General features: G+C 41.1%; 3 protein-coding genes across 6 annotated transcripts in view; 2 read left to right on the top strand and 1 right to left on the bottom strand.

Moving 5' to 3' along the window:
* The window catches only part of LOC113640316 (syntaxin 1A (brain)), a 119,294-nt gene that overhangs the window by 64,270 nt on the left and 32,376 nt on the right, over positions 1-22,648 (bottom strand). For all 4 annotated transcript variants that reach the window (XM_047806398.1, XM_047806397.1, XM_047806399.1 and 1 more), the window contains exon 3: positions 11,490-11,589. In XM_047806398.1, the coding sequence (XP_047662354.1) occupies positions 11,490-11,589 (100 nt within the window). The remainder of the gene's footprint in view (positions 1-11,489; positions 11,590-22,648) is intronic.
* LOC113640315 (gamma-crystallin M2-like) lies at positions 13,156-14,378 on the top strand. Its single transcript, XM_027142747.2, has 3 exons — positions 13,156-13,608; positions 13,746-13,991; positions 14,076-14,378. Exons 1-3 carry the CDS (start codon positions 13,600-13,602, stop codon positions 14,358-14,360), a joined length of 540 nt encoding a protein of 179 aa, XP_026998548.2. The 5' UTR covers positions 13,156-13,599; the 3' UTR covers positions 14,361-14,378.
* On the top strand, positions 18,321-20,775 carry LOC113640364 (gamma-crystallin M2-like). The gene is made up of 3 exons (XM_047806400.1): positions 18,321-18,523; positions 19,896-20,141; positions 20,226-20,775. Exons 1-3 carry the CDS (start codon positions 18,335-18,337, stop codon positions 20,508-20,510), a joined length of 720 nt encoding a protein of 239 aa, XP_047662356.1. The 5' UTR covers positions 18,321-18,334; the 3' UTR covers positions 20,511-20,775.

Here is a 22,648-nt window from a genome sequence, read left to right as displayed (position 1 = left end):
AGCGGTTAAACTCTTCATGCTAAGCATTACTACTCATCTCTTAGTAGCATTCTTGAGTTGATTTAATGTCTAAAGCCCTGTTCGGACGGGATTAGTTTTACGTGGGGACGTGGAGTGATGCGATTTTACCTCAGGACGTCTGTAATATTAATTGGCCGATTCGCACGGGAAAAGACATCTCAGTAAAACTAGCAGAAGTGGGAGGGGTAACTCGCTTTACGCACCACAGTGACCTCCTTGTCGTCATGTGCGTATGACGTCGCTTCCTGCTATCACGTGCGCAAACAGACAACATGGCGCCTCCATGCTTGCAAAACGTGCCAAAAACTACTTTTAAACGGGAAATGACGGAATTTTACCGTACATATTTACAGCGGGTCTATTCGGACGGGATCAGTATTACCTGAGGTCATTTTTCCGTACCATGTTACAGAAGGTAAAAGTCGCCGTAATCTTTACTGACGTTGTCCGTAATGATTACCGAGATGGCGCATTCGGACGGGACTAAAATCACAGAGAAGCTCTGGTAATAATTACTTTACCCCCCCACGTCCCCACGTAGAACTAATCCCGTCCGAACAGGGCTTTAGTAAGAAATAATTCACTCGGTCATTCGGTACTTTTAGGCAGATCACAAATTGACATGAATTCTACTCTAATTCTATACTACAGTAATTTGTTGACTCAACTTAGTCACACCGGGCCTCGTTACGCTACCTTAACGTTGATTATTTTCTTTTAACGGCAGACCTGCGAATATTTTATTCCCTACATATACAACTTTCCGACAAAGGAGCACTGAATAGATTTTTTACTCAGTTTAGAGTTCGACTGTTGGCCTTCGGTTTCGGTTTCCATTACACTCTACAGTGTCAAGTGTCAGTCATTATGTCGCTTTGTAGAAGCCAACATTCTGTTTTCTTATTCAAGCTTAGACAAAAATTTATCAAGAGTAACTCCTCCTAGGGCTTTCGAGCCGCATGCACCAAATACGGATATATTATAGACGCTGGTCTGAAGTTTGTTGCTATGACTTTTCTAAGCAATCCGAGTACCGGTACTTCCGGTACCTGGTTTCAAAATGCCTTTTTCCCCATAGACTCCCATTATAAAGTTTGGAGGTTTATAACTCGGCAAGCTTTCGAACTATTTACACCAAACTCAACCAGCTCCTTTAGGGTGACACTCTGTACAAAGGTTTATATTGGTGTACCGACTGGACTTTCGGTTGGGCCGCAGCCCCGCCCCAAATATGCAAAATCAAAAAATGTTTTACAACATGGATATGTGACGTATCAAAACACTCAGAACAATGACGGGAACTTCCTCACGTGTTTTCTGCTCATGTCACGTGACGTCACGTGAAAATAAAAAATTAGCACAACATGGACATGTGACATATCAAAACACCCAGCCCAATGTGAGGAACTTCCTCAGGAGTATTTGGATGACGTCACATGCTCGTCTCCGCTTACCTCCAAATGTTTTGGCAACCTAGCTTTCTGTCCACTTGCCTCCAAAAGCAACACTAACCCTTATGTCCACACGCCTCCAAAAAGCACCATCCGTTGCGAATACCTGCATCGTCAAAGCCAACATCAAAGTTTGTCGCGATGAACTTTACAAATCTAGTTTTATATTGATCGTGTTTTCAGACAAAGCGCTAATCACACATAAGCACAAACACACAACACACACGGCGTTAAACAGACACATGACTACGACGATGTGTCTCGCACCTCACATCCGTGTTTATACTGACAACTGAAGCAGATTTAGACTCAGAAACATGCTGCTGTTCACACTTTTACATACAAGAGAAATCTGACTTCTGTCTCTGCAATCCTGTTCCCTAAAATAGCTCCTCCTACCTCTCCCCGTATCTCTCCATCTCTCTTCCTGTATCTCTCTCTCTTTCTCTGTATATCTCTCTCTGTCTCTGTCTGTCTTTCACTCTCCATGTCTCTCTCTCTGTCTGCCTCTTTGTCTCTCTCCCTTTCTCACTCTCCTTGTGTGTCTCTCTTTGTCACTCTCTGGCCATCTCTCTTCCTCTGTATATCTCTCTCTTTGTCTGTCTCTCTTTCTTTCATTCTCCATGTCTCTCTCTCTCTCTCTTTCATTCTCCATCTCTCTCTCTCTCTCTTTCATTCTCTCTCTCTCTTTCATTCTCTCTCTCTCTCTCTCTCTCTCTCTCTTTCATTCTCTCTCTCTGTCTGTCTTTCTTTCACTCTCCATCTCTCTCTCTCTCTTTCATTCTCTCTCTCTCTCTCTCTCTCTCTCTCTCTCTCTCTCTCTCTCTCTCTCTCTGTCTGTCTTTCTTTCATTCTCCATATCTCTCTCTCTCTCTCTCTCTCTCTCTCTCTCTCTCTCTCTCTCTCTCTCTCTCTAGTGTAAATGCATCGATCATTCTGTCCTGTTGCGTTTCCATATTGATTTGCTGAAGTCCATCTGCTTGTTGTTCTACTTAGACTGAATAAGAGCATCACACACACACACACACACACACACACACACACACACACACACACACACACACACACACACACACAATATGATTATATGATAATAGGCAGTAATTATAGATAATGAGTAAAAATAAAGCTGAGTAACACAATTTAAATGAAGTGTAATTATAAATAATGACCACCTGCTCTACAAGAATTAAACAACAATCTCTCTAACTCTCTCGATCTCTCATTAAGTTCCTCAAAAATGTCAACAGGAAAGCAATATAATTCACAGCATGCCGCTGTGGTACGCATTAACACTAAACAGGCTTTAAAATCTTTCACAAAAGTGAAATTACAGAAAAAAGCTGCTTCTAAAAGACGTGACAGGTTTCACTGACTTGAGACTCAAAACAAAGACTTAGTGCTGATTTTCATTTCTAATTTTACCTGGGGGTCAAATCTAGTCTTGTGAATCAGTTAAACATCCTGGTTAATTAAAGCAATCAAATCAATGAATCAATCAATATATTAATTGACCAATCAATCAATTACTCTGTCAGTCAGCAAGTCAGCAAGTCAGTCAGCAAGTCAGTCAGCAAGTCAGTCAGCAAGTCAATCAGCCAGCAAGTCAGCAAGTCAGCAAGTCAGTCAGTCAGCAAGTCAGTCAGTCAGCAAGTCAGTCAGTCAGTCAGTCAGCAAGTCAGCAAGTCAGCAAGTCAGCAAGTCAGCAAGTCAGCAAGTCAGTCAGTCACTCACTCACTCACTCACTCAGTCAGTCAGTCAGTCAGTCAGTCAGTCAGTCAGTCAGTCAGTCAGTCACTCACTCACTCACTCACTCACTCACTCACTCACTCACTCACTCACTCACTCACTCACTCACTCACTCAGTCAGTCAGTCAGTCAGTCAGTCAGTCAGTCAGTCAGTCACTCACTCACTCACTCACTCACTCACTCACTCACTCACTCACTCACTCACTCACTCACTCACTCACTCAGTCAGTCAGTCAGTCAGTCAGTCACTCACTCACTCACTCACTCACTCACTCACTCACTCACTCACTCACTCACTCAATCACTCAATCACTCAATCTTAATACAAGTCTTGTGAATCAGTTAAACATATTGGTTAATTTAAGCAATCAAATCAATCAATCAACATATCAATTGACCAATCAATCAATTACTTTGTTCATCTGTCAGTCAGTCAGTCAGTCAGTCAGTCAGCACGTCACTCAATCAATCAATCATTCACTTAATCAATAAAAAAAATCAGTCAATTAATCAGCCAAACAATAAATAAACAAACAAACAAACAAACAAACAAACAAAGTCAATTAATCAACCAATCAATTAATCAGTCAGTCAGTCACTCAATCAATCAATCAATCAGTCAGTCACTATATCAATAAATAAATTAAAATAAAATCCATTTTAGATCATTCTGATTAACACCTTAAGGCTGAACACACCCTCATAACAAGTCTGTATTTTTATGTTAAGCAAATAATCATTTCTACTGCTTCAATTTCATTCTATGATTTTTATCGTCTCGTCTCTAACGATACACTCCAACCTGCGATACCATCTCATCCTGTTATTCATCACACCATGAATTTCTCACGCCTCTCCACCCGCCCTCTATTACCAAAGCCCCGTAAATCTGTGTAAGAGGACCAGACAATAACTGCGAGAAAGCGTAGACACCAAAAGGCCTGAACCAGCAGAAGACGAGTCTATAGATAGCTCCATTAAACCTAGACGCCTCAGCACAAGGCCGATAACAGCCACGCCATCTTCCCTTCACTTAGTTATGTAAGACAAACACAACTGCTGAAGCGAAACCACACATTTGCGTGGGTTATGTGCAAAAACCTTTGTGCTTTTTATATATATTTTTAAAAAATGAAGCGAGTGCCATTTGTCTGCAACATTATTCACATTCTTTTGCTTATTAAGCCTGAAGTATTTAAGTTCATACAGTCAGGGGTCACTTTCCAGAGTGCTGTTGTTTCCGAGTTTTTTGTGTGAAGTGTGAAAATATGTGTAGGTTTAAAACTTTTACTGCTTATTAGCTTAATTAAGACACAAGTCAAGTGGCTATAATATTCCGTTTGTGTAGGAGTAGAGACGTATTTTCATGCTTATGATATACGCGATACGGATTAACGCACGCCGACGCGAGGCACTGATGTTGTCTTTAAAAAATGATTACACGAGACATCGAAAATGGTATGCGTGAAAAGATATATATAAAGGAGGAAAAAAGTAACTAATTTGAAGTCAAAGAAATAAAAGAGGAAAAAAAGTTAAAAAATCGCAAAGCCATCGTTTAGCAGCTATCAATAAAAAAAAGAATTGAAATAAAAAAAAGTGACGTTTCACCATAAAGATGTGAAGATAGAAGAGTAACACAGTGGTCTTGTGCTATATTTGGGATTACTGATTGTTTGTTATATACAGAAAAGTTCTACTCTTCTTTAGTTTCTGAAGTGAAGACTTAATAATTTTGCACAAGGTTTTATATATATATTTATATATTCATTCATTCATTCATTCATTCCTTCATTTTCTACCGCTTATCCGAACTTCTCGGGTCACGGGGAGCCTGTGCCTATCTCAGGCGTCATCGGGCATCGAGGCAGGATACACCCTGGACGGAGTGCCAACCCATCACAGGGCACACACACACACTCTCATTCACTCACACACTCACACACTATGGACAATTTTCCAGAGATGCCAATCAACCTACCATGCATGTCTTTGGACCGGGGGAGAAAACCGGAGTACCCGGAGGAAACCCCCGAGGCACAGGGAGAACATGCAAACTCCACACACACAAGGCGGAGGCGGGAATCGAACCCCCAACCCTGGAGGTGTGAGGCGAACATGCTAACCACTAAGCTATATAAATATATATATATATATATATATATATATATATATATATATAAAGATGATTAACTTTTTATCCTATTACACTGCCGTTCCTCTGGAATTCGACTTATGGGACATTTTATAGTATATCAGTAAAAAAAATTAATTATGTAATTATTTGATTCTGTGTGCTTTCAGAATTTTAGTGGTTGATGATCAGTAAGCGAAAACTTGGAGCATCTCAGAGAGCAGAAATGGGTTTGATGTCAACATTTACCTAGAAGATAAATAGGGAAAATAACCATTTTTGTTATTTTTATTTCTGAACTTTTCTAAGAATACATCACTCCTATACTGTCTATTTTCATATGAGCTTCATATGAACACTACTGTGGAGCGAGACATGAAAAAGATGTTCGTTATTGTTCATAAATACAACAAAACAGCATCCTCTAAAGACTCTTTAAACCCTTTACACCTACTGGTAATTCAAGACTAAAGCCCAAACCCTTCGTGAAGTACTTAAACTAGCAAAGTCCTGTATGTGAGCTTTTCTTTCTGTATTGCCTCCGTCTCTATGGGGAGTTTTGTATTGATGGTATTCTGTGACCTAGGTCAGTGGTCCCCAACCCCTGGGCCGTGGACCGGTACCGGTCCGTGGACCAAATGGTACCGGGCTGCCCAAGAAACATTAAAATATTTCCATTTTATTTACTGTGGTGTATTTCTCTCGGGTTTGTGCGACTTTCCATAGACGAGAGGTTAACCGGGAGCTGAGAGACGTCACCTAAAGCCGCACCAATACCGCGCATGCGCAAAATATCGTGATATCGGGCCGGGTTTAGGTGACGTCTGGAGCTGAGCGGCTGCGAGCGGCAGTGGTGTTGTAGCTTTGGTGGAGAGAGAAGGTGTGTATCGCTCTTCTCTCTGTTCACCGGTACTTTGTCATGTTTAACAGTGCTTGGTGTACGTGTATATTGTGTTTGCTCAAATTTAACCCACAAATTAGCAAAAATGAGCACGAAACAGACGTCGTTAGAAAGTTAGAAACTCTGCCGGTGTTCTGGATTACAGTCATGGCGGAATACCCTGAGATTGTCACCACAGCACTTACATCCCTATCGCCATTTCCGACATGCTATCTGTGTGAAGCGGGATTTCTGCAGTGATGGCAACCAAAACAAAACAACGGAATAAACCGGACATAAGCGACACACTTCGGGTGTCATTGTCTCCTGTTACCCCAGATGGAACCGCCTCGTTGTAAAGAAACAAGCTCAGGGTTCTCACTGATTTAGCGTTGTAGTGAGTTAAAAGGCATGTTTAAATACATTTAAATTAAAATTATTAATTTTAATTTAATTGTATATGCCCCAACCCCAGCGGGCCGCGGTAAAATTATGAAACATTGACCGGTCCGCGGTGAAAAAAATGTTGGGGACCACTGACCTAGTGAACCAGTATCAGAACATATTTATTGATAAAGACTTTAAAACACTTCTGTAAGATGTCTGTCAAACAGAGTACAATGTAAATGGCAATATACAGTACTTCAACGATAATAATGAATCAACGAGAGACTGAAATGTACCAAATGATCATACAGCGATCCTGGATCGTGCAGTTTCCATATTGTAGATTTATTTATTTAATTATTTTTTACACAATCTACAAGCAGCAATATTATGAAAGTCCTATCAGCTATTTAAGGCAGCACATTGAAAATAACAGCCCACATCCATCAAAAAAAAAACTGGAACAGGCAACAGCCATGTAACCAACAGGAGAAAAGCAAGAAATAAGCAGTGTTAAAATGCATTAGCTGTAGAAAAAAACATCATCTGGGTTCAATGGGCCTCGGCGGGTCTTTCCTGCACCAATGCTGTTGCTTGTTTGTTTCTTTCTTTCTTTTCTTTCTTTCTTTCATTTTATTTGTTACATAGATTTGCTTCCTGCTGCTCAGACCTCTGTCCTGCACCGTAGGCTGTAAAACTATCTGATACGAGCAAAAGCTGTATTCTGTGATCTTCAGTTTTCCATTAATGGAGATATCGACTTCTAAGCTTACGATCGAGACTTAACCTTGAATCTTATTATGTTTTTCCAGACACGAGACACGGCTTGTCGCGTCACACGGCAAATGACTTTCCAAAGAGGTTGCAGGCCATGAAACATTGGATAAAGTCATTAGAAAACTGAACGGAGACAATGAATGCTTTAACTTTATGACTAATATTTAACAAAATTATGGTGTCATGGTGGCTCGAGCGGGTAAGGGTTTAAACCCTAGCTCTGGGTTGTTGTGGCTCTGGATTGTTGATCGGAAGGATCAGGGTTCTAGCCCCAGCATTGCCGATCTGCAACTGTCGGGCCCTTGGGCAAGGCCCTTAAAACCCTCACTTCTCTATGGGTGCTGTATCATGTCGGACCCTGTCCTCTGTCTCCAATCTCCAAAGTTGGGATATATAAAGAAAGAATTTCACTGTACTATAATGTCTATGTGACAAAATAATGGTTCTTCTTCTTTTAACTTTCTCAATAAAGGAGATAAATAGAGATATAAAGGAACATTTAATACTATTCACAAATATAGACTGTAGAAAAAACACACACATATAAACACACACACACACACACACACACACACACACACACACACACACACACACACACACACACCTCATCAAAACCGGACTGGTGCTTAAGATATGTTAGCTATCTAGCATTAGCACGGACAATTATAATATGTAAGAAAAATACATTTAAAAAAACATCCTGTCAGAAGTCCTGTAAAGTAAAATTATTTTAGACCTGCAGCTATTATCAGAGGTAAATATGACTTTAAAAAAAATCCTCTCAAAGGTTATAAATTAGTTCAGGTCAGATAGATTAGATGCTAGCTAGATGGCTAACATATCTATCTTATCAGTAAAGATTTTCAGCATTCAGCAATAATGTAATAATCATCCTAACGGAATTTTATCAGATTACCTCATAGTATAGTTACTTGACTAGCTGGTTAGCAGTTGGTAAGCTAATATTATCTAGTAAAGATTATAAAGATCTATCACTCTATATCAGATAGCTCATATTAGCAAGCTGGCTATTTTGGCTCTAAAGATGATAAATATTTATAAATATTATGAACAAATATAGCAAGATATTCTGTAACTTTAGCTCCTATTAGTTAGCTGACTAGCTTACTTGGATAGCTTAGCTGGACATTTGTTTAAAAAAATCTTTTCAAGTAGCTCGTGCTAGTTAGCTTGCTAATGCTATCATTCTAATTAGCTGGCTAATGCTAAGATTACAGACCTTTGTGAATAGCTTAAAAATATCGTCTCAGAAGAGAATCCTGCAGAAAACAAAGCCGTATTCTGTGCAATCCGTAAACAGACGATATTATTTTTGTACTCCGAGTTGATTTTAAATGAACAAAATGCTCTAAATCACTCGAAAGGTTCAAGCGGTGAGTTAAGTGTGAAAACACTTAGATCTCGAGACGAGATTTTAGTGTAACGCGCTAGACGCAAAATTGACTCCACGGTAAAAGCCGCAGGCTGCGATGGAGATGCAATTTCCTGATTACTGCCAGCTTAGGCGCGAACAAGACAAAAAACTGACTTATTATGCTTCCTTCCAGTTGATTATTAAACTTCCAGGCTTTTGCATAACTACCAAATATTGCAAAAACATTTGAGACGATAAATCTTTAAGCCGTCGCTTCATTCCGCTTACTTCACTTCTCGGCTGTTTTATTACCGCTTATTATCATAACTACATCGTTATTACTTGCCTATTCATGTAATGTGGCTGCATATTACAGAGAAGTAAGAGCAAAGATAAACAAAGAAATAAAGGACCGTGGTCGTGGCTGGAAAGAAGGTAGACTACTTAAGACACAAGAGTATGAAAGTGTAGCATTTGACGCCTTTGTGTTTATTAAAGAGACGTTAGCGTTTGTTTGTATTCATGACTGAAAGAAAGATAGGGTTGCCAAAGATTCCGATTTTCCTGAGATTTTCCTTTTTCTTTTAAATAGTTAATAGATTTAAATAGTCAATACGGGGATTTTTTTCTCTCCCCAGGGACACTGAATGATTTAATAGGCTAGCTTGCTATTTACCGTTTCTGTTCATATTTAGAATGCTGTCTGTCTGTCTGTGTACGACCAGAAGCAACAGTCGATAGGAAGTGCTTGTGAATGTATTAAACTTCTTAGCTTGTTAACGGTGGGCACGGTGGCTTAGCGGTTAGCACGTTTGCGTCACACCTCCAGGGTTGGGGGAAAATTTCACTTTCCCGAGTCAATAACTCCTGAGCTAAATGCTGTTACTACACAAAACGCGGTTGTAGCTGCCTCTCTACATTACTACGATAGAAAAGAGGTGTTATTTGTGTAGTAACAGCGTTTAGCTCGGGAGTTATTGACTCGGGAAACTCCAACCTGTGAATATGTGGCCAACTTCCTGCTCCTTCAGTTCTCTCCAGCGCTGGAAAGCTGATCCTATATTAACACGTCCTACTTCTTGCCTTATCGTAAGTCTTTCTTCTCTTTCTTTCTTTGTTTTTATCCTCCATGTCGATGTTAAAACCGCTTTCTGCTAACGTCACAAATGCGCACTGAACACTCTCTCCTCCATATATTGACAAGCCCCGCCCCTTTCTGCTCATCGGCTACACGTTTGTTTTGATTTTTGTTCTGATCTCTGTTTGTTATTCGGCCCGACTCAGTTTTCTGACGCATTTCTCAAACATCGGAGACCCCGCCTTTAACGTTCAACAGTGGTCTCCTTATATTTTTCTTATTTTTTTCATTAAATAAAAGCCTGTACTAGTTATTAATACTAATGATAACGTGCTAGAACTAGCGTGGGAAGAAAAACGCGGGATTTGCTTTTGGTATAGAAAATGAATCCACACCTTCTGACCAATCAGATTTGAGAATTTAAAAATGACGTGATATAAAGAGTTACCGTCATTGTTGATCTTTTTTTTTTTTCTCCTTCGATTTCAGTCACTCACTTATTGGCGTGATAGTAAAAAAAAAATTAAAAATCATTTACTGAAACAAATGAAAATGAAAATGAAAGGCTGTTTATTACTCGTTCACGATGGTGCCACAAAGCCAGTGCTGTGTAATGAATTCCGTCTGCAGACAGTTAATTACACTGACATTTCTAAACTCTGGTCCTGCTCTCATAGAGCAGAAAACGGTGACCTGTAAATCCCTTATACACATCCAGAGTGCACAAAGCGAGACTGCATGTGTGGCGTGGGAGAGTCAAAGAGTTCATCGATAGAGCATGTGGGCAGGAGTTTGTGTGAGGTTGGCACCGCCCGCCCGCGTGGGATGTCTATAACCAGATCAGTCAAAACATCACAAACCAGAGAGAGAGCTTAGCTGTAATGTTTCTACTGTATGTCTCTGACTCATGGAGGCTGCTGGAAAATTAGATGAGCCGTAGTAAGATACGCCAATGTAGCATAATAACAGTGTGTGACTGAAAAGCCGACATTGAGACCGCAGACTACAAGAAAAAAATAATAAAGTCCACAGAATGAGAATTAACCGATGAATTCTTTCTCTCTCTCGATAGGTGTACTGCAACATCGTAATCCAAGTTTGATTATGATTATTATGATCTAAACTTAAGGGTGGCACGGTGACTTAGTGGTTAGAACGTTCGCCTCAAACCTCCAGGGTTGGGGGTTCGATTCCCACCTCCACCTTGTGTGTGTGGAGTTTGCATGTTCTCCGCGTGCCTCGGGGGTTTCCTCCGGGTACTCCGGTTTCCTCCCCGGTCCAAAGACATGCATGGTAGGTTGATTGGCATCTCTGGAAAATTGTCCGTAGTGTGTGTGAGTGAATGAGAGTGTGTGTGTGTGTGCCCTGTGATGGGTTGGTACTCCGTCCAGGGTGTATCCTGCCTCGATGCCCGATGACGCCTGAGATAGGCACATGCTCCCCGTGACCCGAGGTAGTTCGGATAAGCGATAGAAAATGAATGAATGAATGAATGAATGAATGAATGAATGAATGCAGATCCCAACATTGGACCCCATCACACCTGAAGCATTGAGGGCTAGAAGTGCTGGGGATTAAACCCAACAACTCTGATCATTAACATGCTCATAAAGCGTCGTTAAGTAGCATCTTACTTTCATCCGGATTTGGTGAGGCAAGGATGGCGCTGTGTTTCCGCTTCACCTCTTCTACCTTCTCAGCCAGCGAGTCGATGTAGCCACGTATCTCTTCCACCTACGAGAAACAGAACAGAAACAAATCATGCTTAGGTTTTGTTATTCACTGCCTGAGAGCTCGGAGCAGCTTGGATTCGAACAAAAAACCCTGATTATGTCTGGTTCTGAATCTTGTCGATTGAATTCATTCGCCATATTCATGTAATGCCTTTTGAAATAAAAGAAAAGCTCATTCATTCTGCAATTCCGTGTATATAGTCACCTTCATGCACTGCGTGAGTGAGTGTGTGTGTGTGTGTGTGTGTGTGTGTGTGTGTGTGTGTGTGTGTGTGTGTGTGTGTGTGTGTGTGTGTGTGTGTGTGTGTGTGTGTGTGTGTGTGTGTGTGTGTGTGTGTGTGTGTGTGTGTGTGTGTGTGTGTGTGTGAGACAGTAGGATGGACCTGAAGAGTAACTGACTAACTTTTATCAGGAAAAACACAACAGGTGAACAGAGAGACATGTCCATCAGGGGCAGTGGTTGCTCAAGTGGTTTAGGCTATGGGTTGTTGATCAGGGTTCAAGCTTATGTGTGGCCAAGCTGCCATTTTGGGCCCCTGAGCAAGGCCCCTAGCTCTTACAGCTCCAGGAGTGCTGTATCATTCTGGGCTTCTTCTGTCATGCTCCCATTCACCACATAGAAATTCCCCATTGGTAGCCATTGCCTTTGCTGCGAATAATAGGTTCCAAGGAGACTTGATTTCATTACCGGTTTAATCTTAAATACTGCCCATCAATGGTGTGAATCAAGACAAAGGGGTATTAAACAATAGGGTGTCCAGGAAAATTAATAAGGTGTTTAAATCACATGCCTTGCCATTGTTTGTTAACTTTTTTTAAACACCTCTGTAATTCTATAGCGCATTCTCTCGACAACGACATGCTTCATGCCAATAAATCTTGCAAAGACTTTAATCCAAATCAAGACACGTGTCCTAATCGCGTCTCGTAAATTGGACACACTGCCCAGAAAGTCTATGCTATTTTTTTAGCGTTTATAATATCCGTACTATGCTTGTCGAATGTTGTGACGTCTTTGTGGTATATAACTGGATAACGAAGCATATAATAAAATACAAACATCGCAGGAGGAACGCCAAACTGATATCATCATTTCATTAGACTTCAGTCCCAGGGTGCACGGTGGCTTAGTGGTTAGAACGTTCGCCTCACACCTCTTGAGTTGGGGGTTCGATTCCCGTCTCCGCCTCGTGTGTGTGGAGTTTGCATGTTCTCCCCGTGCCTCGGGGGTTTCCTCCGGGTACTCCGGTTTCCTCCCCCGGTCCAAAGACATGCATGGTAGGTTGATTGGCATCTCTGGAAAATTGTCCGTAGTGTGTGAGTGTGTGAGTGAATGAGAGTGTGTGTGTGCCCTGTGATGGGTTGGCACTCCGTCCAGGGTGTATCCTGCCTCGATGCCCGATGACGCCTGAGATACGCACAGGCTCCCCGTGACCCGAGAAGTTCGGATAAGCGGTAGGAAATGAATGAATGGATGAACTTCAGTCCCTGTAGCCTGGTGGTTTTTTTTAGTGATACTCAGATATGAATTAATAACCAGACTAATAAAACTGGTGTCTGTGGTATAAGTGCATATATTAATACGGGAACAAAATTAAATTTAGAGGGAAATAATTTACAAAGAAATAATGAACTTTGCAATTGTACATAGAAAAAAAAGGAATAGCTTTAGGTAAGACTGTTAAAAGCATTAGCATGGAAGGTTCCTTTAAAAAAAAAAAAAAAGAAAGCCACTATATTTGTAATGATTTCAAATAAAAAAAAAGACAAGCGCGTCAGTCAGAGCAGGTCATTGTGTTCGTTATGCACGTCATGGGTTAATCTTCTAGATATTTGATTCCAACAAAAGCCCTTCAGTTATCCAGTGACCTCCACTGTAAACCACATGCATTGTTGCTTGCTCAGGATTCTTCACAATAGACGCTAACCATTTTTTTGTTCTGGTTCTGTATAAATTCATGTGCTAAAGGTTGCAGAGTATCAATCCTGCTCCGACTACAAACTCATCGACATGGCCAGGGTGAGTTATGAAATAGGATGATTTATATTATCTTGAGCTTTGTATGTTTTAGATGTGATTATTTATGCTATTGAAATGCTACAGCTTGTTTGAACTAAATGCTAAATACCTGAAATGCGTTGGTTCTGTCTGAACAGATTATCTTCTACGAGGACAGGAACTTCACGGGCCGCTCCTATGAGTGCAGCAGCGACTGTTCGGACATGTCCTCCTACCTGAGCCGCTGCCACTCGTGCAGGGTGGAGAGCGGCTGCTGGATGGTGTACGATCGCCCCGATTTCATGGGAAACCAGTATTTCCTCAGGAGGGGCGAGTATGCCGACTACATGAGCATGTGGGGCTGGGGCAACAACTGGATCAGGTCCTGCCGCATGATCCCTATGGTATGCTAATCAACTTTGAATCATGACAAGTTCTTAACGTTTAGTAAACTAAAAATTCTCACACGGTTCTCTTGCGTTAAATAGTACAGGGGCTCGTACAGAATGAGGATGTACGAGAGGGAGAACTTCATGGGGCAGATGATGGAGGTGACCGATGACTGCGACTCCATCACGGATCGCTACCACTGGTCTAGCGGATGCCACTCGTGCCACGTCACGGAGGGCCACTGGCTTATGTACGAGCATCCTCACTTCCGAGGCAGGATGTGGTACTTCAGGCCCGGAGAGTACCGCAGTTTCAGGGAGATGATGGGAATGACTGGCATGAGGTTCATGAGCATGAGGCGCATCGTGGATTCTTGGTATTAAACCAATGGAATCGTGCAAATACTGAATAAATCGGCTTAAAACATTACTGGTCTGTCTTTTGTATATGAATGAAGAAAGGCTATGGAAGCGATGGAAGGCTGCTTCTGGGTTGCCCTGGACCATAGACCACCTTTAGAAATCTATATAACAGGGACTTTTACCATCTTAGAACCACCACCTACAGTATATAATAGTCCTAGCTTAGAAATGTCAAGTAACTAAGAGGTGAAATTGTCCAACCACCTTTAATCATTATTTTTTTTTAGTACAAGCCGCATCAGCACTTCATACGTCATGTACTGTACACAGTTTTATACATTACATAACTTGAAGTCAAACCAAAACCCGGCCACTCCTTGCATCCATATAAACGAAATTTAATAACTAGGAGCAAATTTTGCTTCGTTAAACGCCACCATAAAACCTGCAGACGTAGACGGATCCAGACGTACGGGGATAATGAATTAAGGAACCTTAAGGAAAGTAATTGTAAACACCTTCATTTCCTTCGGCAAAAACTCTAGCCGAGTCATTAGAAAAGCTAATCGTTCTTAGTGGTTTGGGTAGAAGGTGTCTTTTTTTATTTAAAGGAAATATACACAAACAAATCAATGAATAAATCTATCCAGGTACTATCGTGAAAATTGTACTTTAATTACTTGCCTCCAGTAAATATGAAGAAAAGACCTGCTTATTATACAATTGTAGTGAAGACTGACTTTGTGATCTGTTATACTCAGACTCAGAAGTTTGGATATTTACATTCATTCATTCATTCATTTTTTACCGCTTATCCGAACTTCTCGGGTCACGGGGAGCCTGTGCCTATCTCAGGCGTCATCGGGCATCGAGGCAGGATACACCCTGGACGGAGTGCCAACCCATCACAGGGCACACACACACACTCATTCACACACACACTCACACACTACGGACAATTTTCCCAGAGATGCCAATCAACCTACCATGCATGTCTTTGGACCGGGGGAGGAAACCGGAGTACCCGGAGGAAACCCCCGAGGCACGGGGAGAACATGCGAACTCCACACACACGAGGCGGAGGCGGGAATCGAACCCCCGACCCTGGAGGTGTGAGGCGAACGTGCTAACCACTAAGCCACCGTGCTCCCCGAATATTTACATGCATTAAGAGATAAAAAGCCTTCTAATAAAATCATAAAAATCTAATATGGAGAGTCATTTCTATTCCTGGACTAATTCAAGCTTTTCAACATAAAGATACTTCAACATTTCCGATGTTTCCTTGCCACCATTACATCCGGTTTGTTTTTAGCTGTTAAAAAAATCGCCAAACGAATAAAATCGAATCGAATCGAACGTTATATTCAGATTCCAAGGAGTAGCTTAATTTAGCAATGAGGACACTTAGTCTCTGACCTTCTTATTCATTAGATCTTAAAATAGCTAGCAAGAAGAATTCCAACACTTCACCTACACACATAAATGAATATCTTTCCTAAACTTGCGGGACATTAACAATTCGTTGCTGTCTCTAAGCTCGGTCAGTGTTTCCGTTAGAAAAGCTTGCTCTAGTGATGTTTACTGTATGTAACTGCAGTACAGGACGAGCAGTCAGGTTTACAAAACGATGTTTTAGCGGTTAAAGATTTCACGACGAAAATAATAAGAATTACATTTTTTTTTCCAAAAATGGTTAATTTAAGAAGCCATGCAAAAAGACTCGACTCTTTCAGTTCAGATAAAAGTTTATAAATCAAGCAATAAAAGTTAATTCCTCAAATGTATCAGTCATGAGATACTAATTAATAAGGACTGCCAAAGTGATATTAGACAGACAGACAGACAGACAGACAGACAGACAGACAGACAGACAGACAGACAGACAGATAGATAGATAGATAGATAGATAGATAGATAGATAGATAGATAGAGACAGACAGACAGACAGACAGACAGACAGACAGACAGACAGACAGACAGACAGACAGACAGACAGATAGATAGATAGATAGATAGATAGATAGATAATGAGATAGAGAGAGAGATAGAGAGATAGATAGAGAGAGAGAGAGAGAGAGAGAGAGAGAGAATGAGCGACAGACAGACAGACTGACAGACAGACAGACAGACAGACAGACAGACAGACAGACAGACAGACAGACAGACAGATAGATAGATAGATAGATAGATAGATAGATAGATAGATAGATAGATAATGAGATAGAGAGAGAGATAGAGAGATAGATAGAGAGAGAGAGAGAGAGAGAGAGAGAGAGAGAGAGAGAATGAGAGACAGACAGACAGACAGACAGACAGACAGACAGACAGACAGACAGACAGACAGACAGACAGACAGACAGACAGATAGATAGATAGATAGATAGATAGATAGATAGATAATGAGATAGAGAATGAGATAGAGAGAGAGAGAGAATGAGAGATAGAATGAGAGACAGACAGACAGACAGACAGACAGACAGACAGACAGACAGATAGATAGATAGATAGATAGATAGATAGATAGATAGATAGATAGATAGATAGATAGATAGATAGAGAATGAGATAGAGAGAGAGAATGAGAGACAGACAGACAGACAGACAGATAGATAGATAGATAGATAGATAGATAGATAGATAGATAGATAGATAGAGAGAGAGAGAGAGAGAGAGAGAGAGAGAGAATGACAGACAGACAGACAGACAGACAGACAGACAGATAGATAGATAGATAGATAGATAGATAGATAGATAGATAGATAGATAGATAGATAGATAGATAGATAGATAGATAGAGAATGAGATAGATAGATAGATAGATAGATAGATAGATAGATAGATAGATAGACAGACAGACAGACAGACAGACAGACAGACAGACAGACAGACAGACAGATAGATAGATAGATAGATAGATAGATAGATAGATAGATAGATAGATAGATAGATAGATAGATAGAGAATGAGATAGATAGATAGATAGATAGATAGATAGATAGATAGATAGATAGATAGATAGATAGATAGATAGATAGATAGATAGAGAGAGAGAGAGAGAGAGAGAGAATGACAGACAGACAGACAGACAGACAGACAGACAGACAGATAGATAGATAGATAGATAGATAGATAGATAGATAGATAGATAGATAGATAGATAGATAGATAGATAGATAAAGAAAGAAAGAGAATGAGATAGATAGATAGATAGATAGATAGATAGATAGATAGATAGATAGATAGATAGATAGAGAGAGAGAGAATGATAGATAGATAGATAGATAGATAGATAGATAGATAGAGAGAGAGAGAGAGAGAGAGAGAGAGAGAGAATGATAGACAGACAGACAGACAGACAGACAGACAGACAGATAGATAGATAGATAGATAGATAGATAGATAGATAGATAGATAGATAGATAGATAGATAGATAGATAGATAGAGAAAGAGAATGAGATAGATAGATAGATAGATAGATAGATAGATAGATAGATAGATAGATAGATAGAGAGAGAGAGAGAGAGAGAGATAGATAGATAGATAGATAGATAGATAGATAGATAGATAGACAGACAGACAGACAGACAGATAGATAGATAGATAGATAGACATTGTTCATATAAAAGTTTTTGTTCAAATGTATTTTTATTTATATCTTCCTCTATATATCAATGCTTATTAAATACAGAAAGAAACCAGAATCCTCTGATGAACCTATGAACCCTGCACAATGCAGTCATTAGTAATTGCTGCCTCTAGCGCTCAGCATCCTGTAAATAAGGAAATTAATTGTATATGTCTCTTGTGGCGATCAACAGACCAAAAAAATTCCAACGCTAAAAGTAATAATATTAAAGCTAACAAGCCGATTATGTGCATGAGTCGCGTAGAGTTTGCATAACGGCCATACGAACGTTATATAAAGAATGGATTTCAGCTGCTTTGTGTCACCAATCAGTCCCATTGTGAAGTCTTATCGAGAACCCAGGCACATGGAAATGGACCGAAAGCACTTTGGCGCTTGCTTGCTCAGGACATTTCACAATAGAGGGGTGCACATTGTATTGTTCTGGTTAGATATAAATTCAGGGGTTAAATGTGGCACAGTGTCAGTTCACCAACTGGAAACTGCTCCATCTACTAAATCCACCGCTGTGACTAAGAACCTCACCATGGCCAGAGTGAGTACCAGAGTTTTAATGAAAGATTTATCATTTGGGCCAAAATCGATCCATGTTAAAGATAAATAAATATAGACTTTGACAGATTTCCAGGTTCTACGCACCTGAGAGTAGCAAAATTCTGAAGATGATTTTAGTCTTTTTAGTATTTCAGCGTAGTATCAGGAGGATCACGTATCATGTGATAGAACATCGAAAATTGCTCCAGCGAGTTTCCATCACAAGGTCAACTCCATCTCAATGCCAAGCAGAATGGCATTGTAACTGACCCCCACCTGTAATGTTGCAGGTTGATTAGCCCAGACTGAGTTCGACAAGGTTATGTCAGTGGTCTAGTTATCAGATGCTCACTTAAGAATATGAAACACAGGCCTGGCTCCAGTAGCCCTATTCTGGCCAGGGTACTCTTAAGCGGCCTTCACACCGCAAACGACAAACGACGGCCGATAAATCGGAAGTCGTCCGTTTCCTGTGGAGAGTCGCAAAGTCGCTACGTGAGGCGCCGACCATCTGCGGATCCGTAATTTTCGGATCCGTTAAAAAATTTGAACTTGTGCGACTACACCGCATCCGATATGCCGACCGGATGCGATGTATTCATATGTTGTCCAATCAGGTTCGTGTGCGCGAGGTGATAAGAATTATTAAAAAGTATTAATATAAACGTTAGTCATTTTTAAACTTTATCAAAAACTTATTTTTGTTTTTTTAAAAAATCATTTTTGTTTTAAATTCATTGTTATTGATTAAAAAAAAAAATAAATAAATAAATGATTCATATTTATATTGTATTATATTATTTTTAACGCTGTGTCCATGTCTCCTCGAAAATTATCCGCGACCTTTCTGGATTTATTGTTGTATCGATTGTTTGTATTTACTCCTTTAATAATTAATACCTTCATTCACCATGATAAATGGCGGGAGAATACAAGCTCCTTTACCGGAGACGCAAAAGAAACACTGCGAATAAGTGTGGACAAGATACTACCTGACTCTGAGAAAAAGGTCTCGGTGAGGATCACCGTTTAGTGCAAGAGTTGCGCCAATGGAGAAGATTTTCGTGGTTATTTTCGGTTGTCACGATCGTCTAATAATGGGTTTTCCGAGACCGCGAGAATTAGCTTCTCTCCCATGTTGACGTCTACACGATCATATCTCGCATTCTGTGCGACTGTCACTAGGGGGCGAAATGTGTCCGTTTGTCGTGTGTAGTGTGAAGGCCGCTTTAGACTGCTTTGTACCTTTCATATGGGTATTTAGTAGAATCTGACCTTGTTTGACTGTTCAAGGTCTCGATCAATGAAAGGCTTCTACCTTTGCTAAAAAATTAAAAGAGAATGAAAGAAAATGTTTTACTCCAAAAAAACAGATTATCTTCTACGAGGACAGGAACTTCACGGGCCGTTCCTATGAGTGCAGCAGCGACTGTTCGGACATGTCCTCCTACCTGAGCCGCTGCCACTCGTGCAGGGTGGAGAGCGGCTGCTGGATGGTGTACGATCGCCCCGACTTCATGGGAAACCAGTATTTCCTCAGGAGGGGCGAGTATGCCGACTACATGAGCATGTGGGGCTGGGGCAACAACTGGATCAGGTCCTGCCGCATGATCCCTATGGTATGCTAATCAACTTTGAATCATGACAAGTTCTTAACGTTTAGTAAACTAAAAATTCTCACACGGTTCTCTTCTGTTAAATAGTACAGGGGCTCATACAGAATGAGGATGTACGAGAGGGAGAACTTCATGGGGCAGATGATGGACGTGACCGATGACTGCGACTCCATTACGGATCGCTACCACTGGTCTAGCGGATGCCACTCGTGCCACGTCACGGAGGGCCACTGGCTTATGTACGAGCATCCTCACTACCGAGGCAGGATGTGGTACTTCAGGCCCGGAGAGTACCGCAGCTTCAGGGAGATGATGGGAATGACTGGCATGAGGTTCATGAGCATGAGGCGCATCGTGGATTCTTGGTATTAAGCCAATGGAATTGTGCAAATACTGAATAAATCGTCTCAAAAAGAACTTACTTGTCTGTTTTCTGGTAGTGTCTATACTGTATACGGTCCCTGTTCCAAACTTTTAGGAAGAGTATGTTCACTGCTCCTTTATATGGAGGAGTACCATTGTAGGTTTTTGGTGGTCATCTAAATTATTGGTTCCAGTGATGGACCAGAGGCAAACTTTCACTGACGAATTGAGAACACATTCCTTTCCTTTTACCCTTATCTTCACCTGAGCAAGCACAGTGCCAGCTGACAGAAGTGGATGCGCAGACAGATTGCAGACTGCTATGCAAGGTTGAAACCCTGAAGCTGGTTCTCGATGAGCTGTACGTCAGCCAAACAGTCTGGCTTCCATTTCTGACAGAAGAGCTTGCTGTAGTTGGAGTAGTGACAATCCCACAGAGAAGAAGGAACTACTGTAGGCTGCCAAGTCTGACCCAAAGGAGTACTGGACTGCAGTGACATCTGGACTCATTGACTGGCAATGAAGACACATTAGTCATCATTTAATGCTAAGTAAAGTTATTCAAAAGTGTCTTAGCTACTTCCTGAAGAGAAATAATGCACCCACGCAACTTTAAAGCAACGTCCAGTAAATTCAGCAGCTGATCGCATGTTGCCCAGTTGCTGAAATCACTGACAGAAGATTATCTGGGGAGCAAAAATGGGCACTTACTGTATAGTAAGAGTGACACTTTCCCCATCTGACGTGACATACGGCTAAGTACGATGACCCATACTCAGAATTTGTTCTCTGCATTTAACCCATCCAAAGTGCACACACACACACACACACACACCGTGAACACACACCCGAAGCAGTGGGCAGCCATTTATGCTGCGGCGCCCAGGCGAGCAGTCGGGGGGGTTCGGTGCCTTGCTCAAGGGCACCTCAGTCATGGCTTGTTCTTGATCCACGAGACTTGAACCCCCAACCATAAGGTTTAGAAGACAGAATCTCTAACCATTAGGCCACGGTCTGTTTGTGTTACTCACTGTGAGTGCGGATATTCCTCACCATCTTGCATAATTCTTTAAAAGACTTAAACTCACATTCATTTATCAAACCTGCATCATATATCATTCCCATCCTCTTCATCATTCTCCTCCTTTGCCATATAAAAATCACTCATTATGTCCTTAATAGCCTGCCTACTGCATCTGCATTTTTAATACACTGATAATTGGCTCCTTTCCGCTGGGAGCTCGGTTTAACAAACACCAAGCTGAGGTGTGCTGCAAAGGCCTCCAATTGTTCCAGAATGCAGATGCGTTTTGTGGGTCATTAAGTAAATGAGTTTGAAGGATATCAATATTTTCGCACTAGACACACACACACACACACACACACACACACACACATGTGCATTTTAAACAAATTGGAGTCTAAGGCTGGAAATGTTGGTCGTGTTCCAGATACATTTTTATATTTCACAAAGTTCTATAGAGGAAAGACAGAGACAGATTAAACCGGGTTACAATTATTATGTAATTTCATTTTATTTTGATTAAAGTTTGAGCTTCTGCATGAGCTTCCACTTCAGATCTCTTCCTATGACACCTCGGTGTTTCCACCAACAATGAAACAGAACGTTTAAATAACACCCTGTATGTCTTATGTTCTTCATAATAGCTAAAATATAAAATTCATGTCATGTATAGTGTTGTGGGGGGGGGGCACGGTGACTTAGTGGTTAGCACGTTTTGCCACACACCTCCAGGGTTGGGGTTCGATCTCCACCTCCACCTTATGTGTGTGGAGTTTGCATGTTCTCCCCGTGCCTCGGGGGTTTCCTCCGGGTACTCCGGTTTCCTCCCCTGGTCCAAAGACATGCATGGTAGGTTGATTGGCATCTCTGGAAAATTGTCCGTGTGAATGAGAGAGTGTGTGTGTGCCCTGCGATGGGTTGGCACTCCGTCCAGGGTGTATCCTGCCTCGATGGCCGATGACGCCTGAGATAGGCACAGGCTCCCCGTGACCCGAGTAGTTCGGATAAGCGGTAGAAAATGAATGAATAAATGAATGAATGTATAGTGTCTAGGTTTATATACTTTCTGATAGTTTTTTGTGGTTCCTGCAATTTTTGGTGAAACAGTTTTGTGTGGTTTATG

This window comes from Tachysurus fulvidraco, chromosome 22 (genome assembly GCF_022655615.1).
Source record: "Tachysurus fulvidraco isolate hzauxx_2018 chromosome 22, HZAU_PFXX_2.0, whole genome shotgun sequence".
NCBI classification, from domain to species: Eukaryota; Metazoa; Chordata; class Actinopteri; order Siluriformes; family Bagridae; genus Tachysurus; species Tachysurus fulvidraco.
Note: the sequence above shows the minus strand (reverse complement) of the source record. Positions and strands in the feature narration are given on the sequence as shown.

Excerpts from the sequence above, each read along its gene's own strand:
- LOC113640315 (XM_027142747.2), top strand. Across the intron at positions 13,992-14,075 it reads CCTGCCGCATGATCCCTATG|TACAGGGGCTCGTACAGAAT; the intron begins GTATGCTAATCA and ends TGCGTTAAATAG.
- LOC113640364 (XM_047806400.1), top strand. The coding sequence starts at position 18,335 with ATGGAAATGGACCGAAAGCACTTTGGCGCTTGCTTGCTCAGGACATTT. Across the intron at positions 18,524-19,895 it reads AGAACCTCACCATGGCCAGA|ATTATCTTCTACGAGGACAG; the intron begins GTGAGTACCAGA and ends CCAAAAAAACAG. Across the intron at positions 20,142-20,225 it reads CCTGCCGCATGATCCCTATG|TACAGGGGCTCATACAGAAT; the intron begins GTATGCTAATCA and ends TCTGTTAAATAG.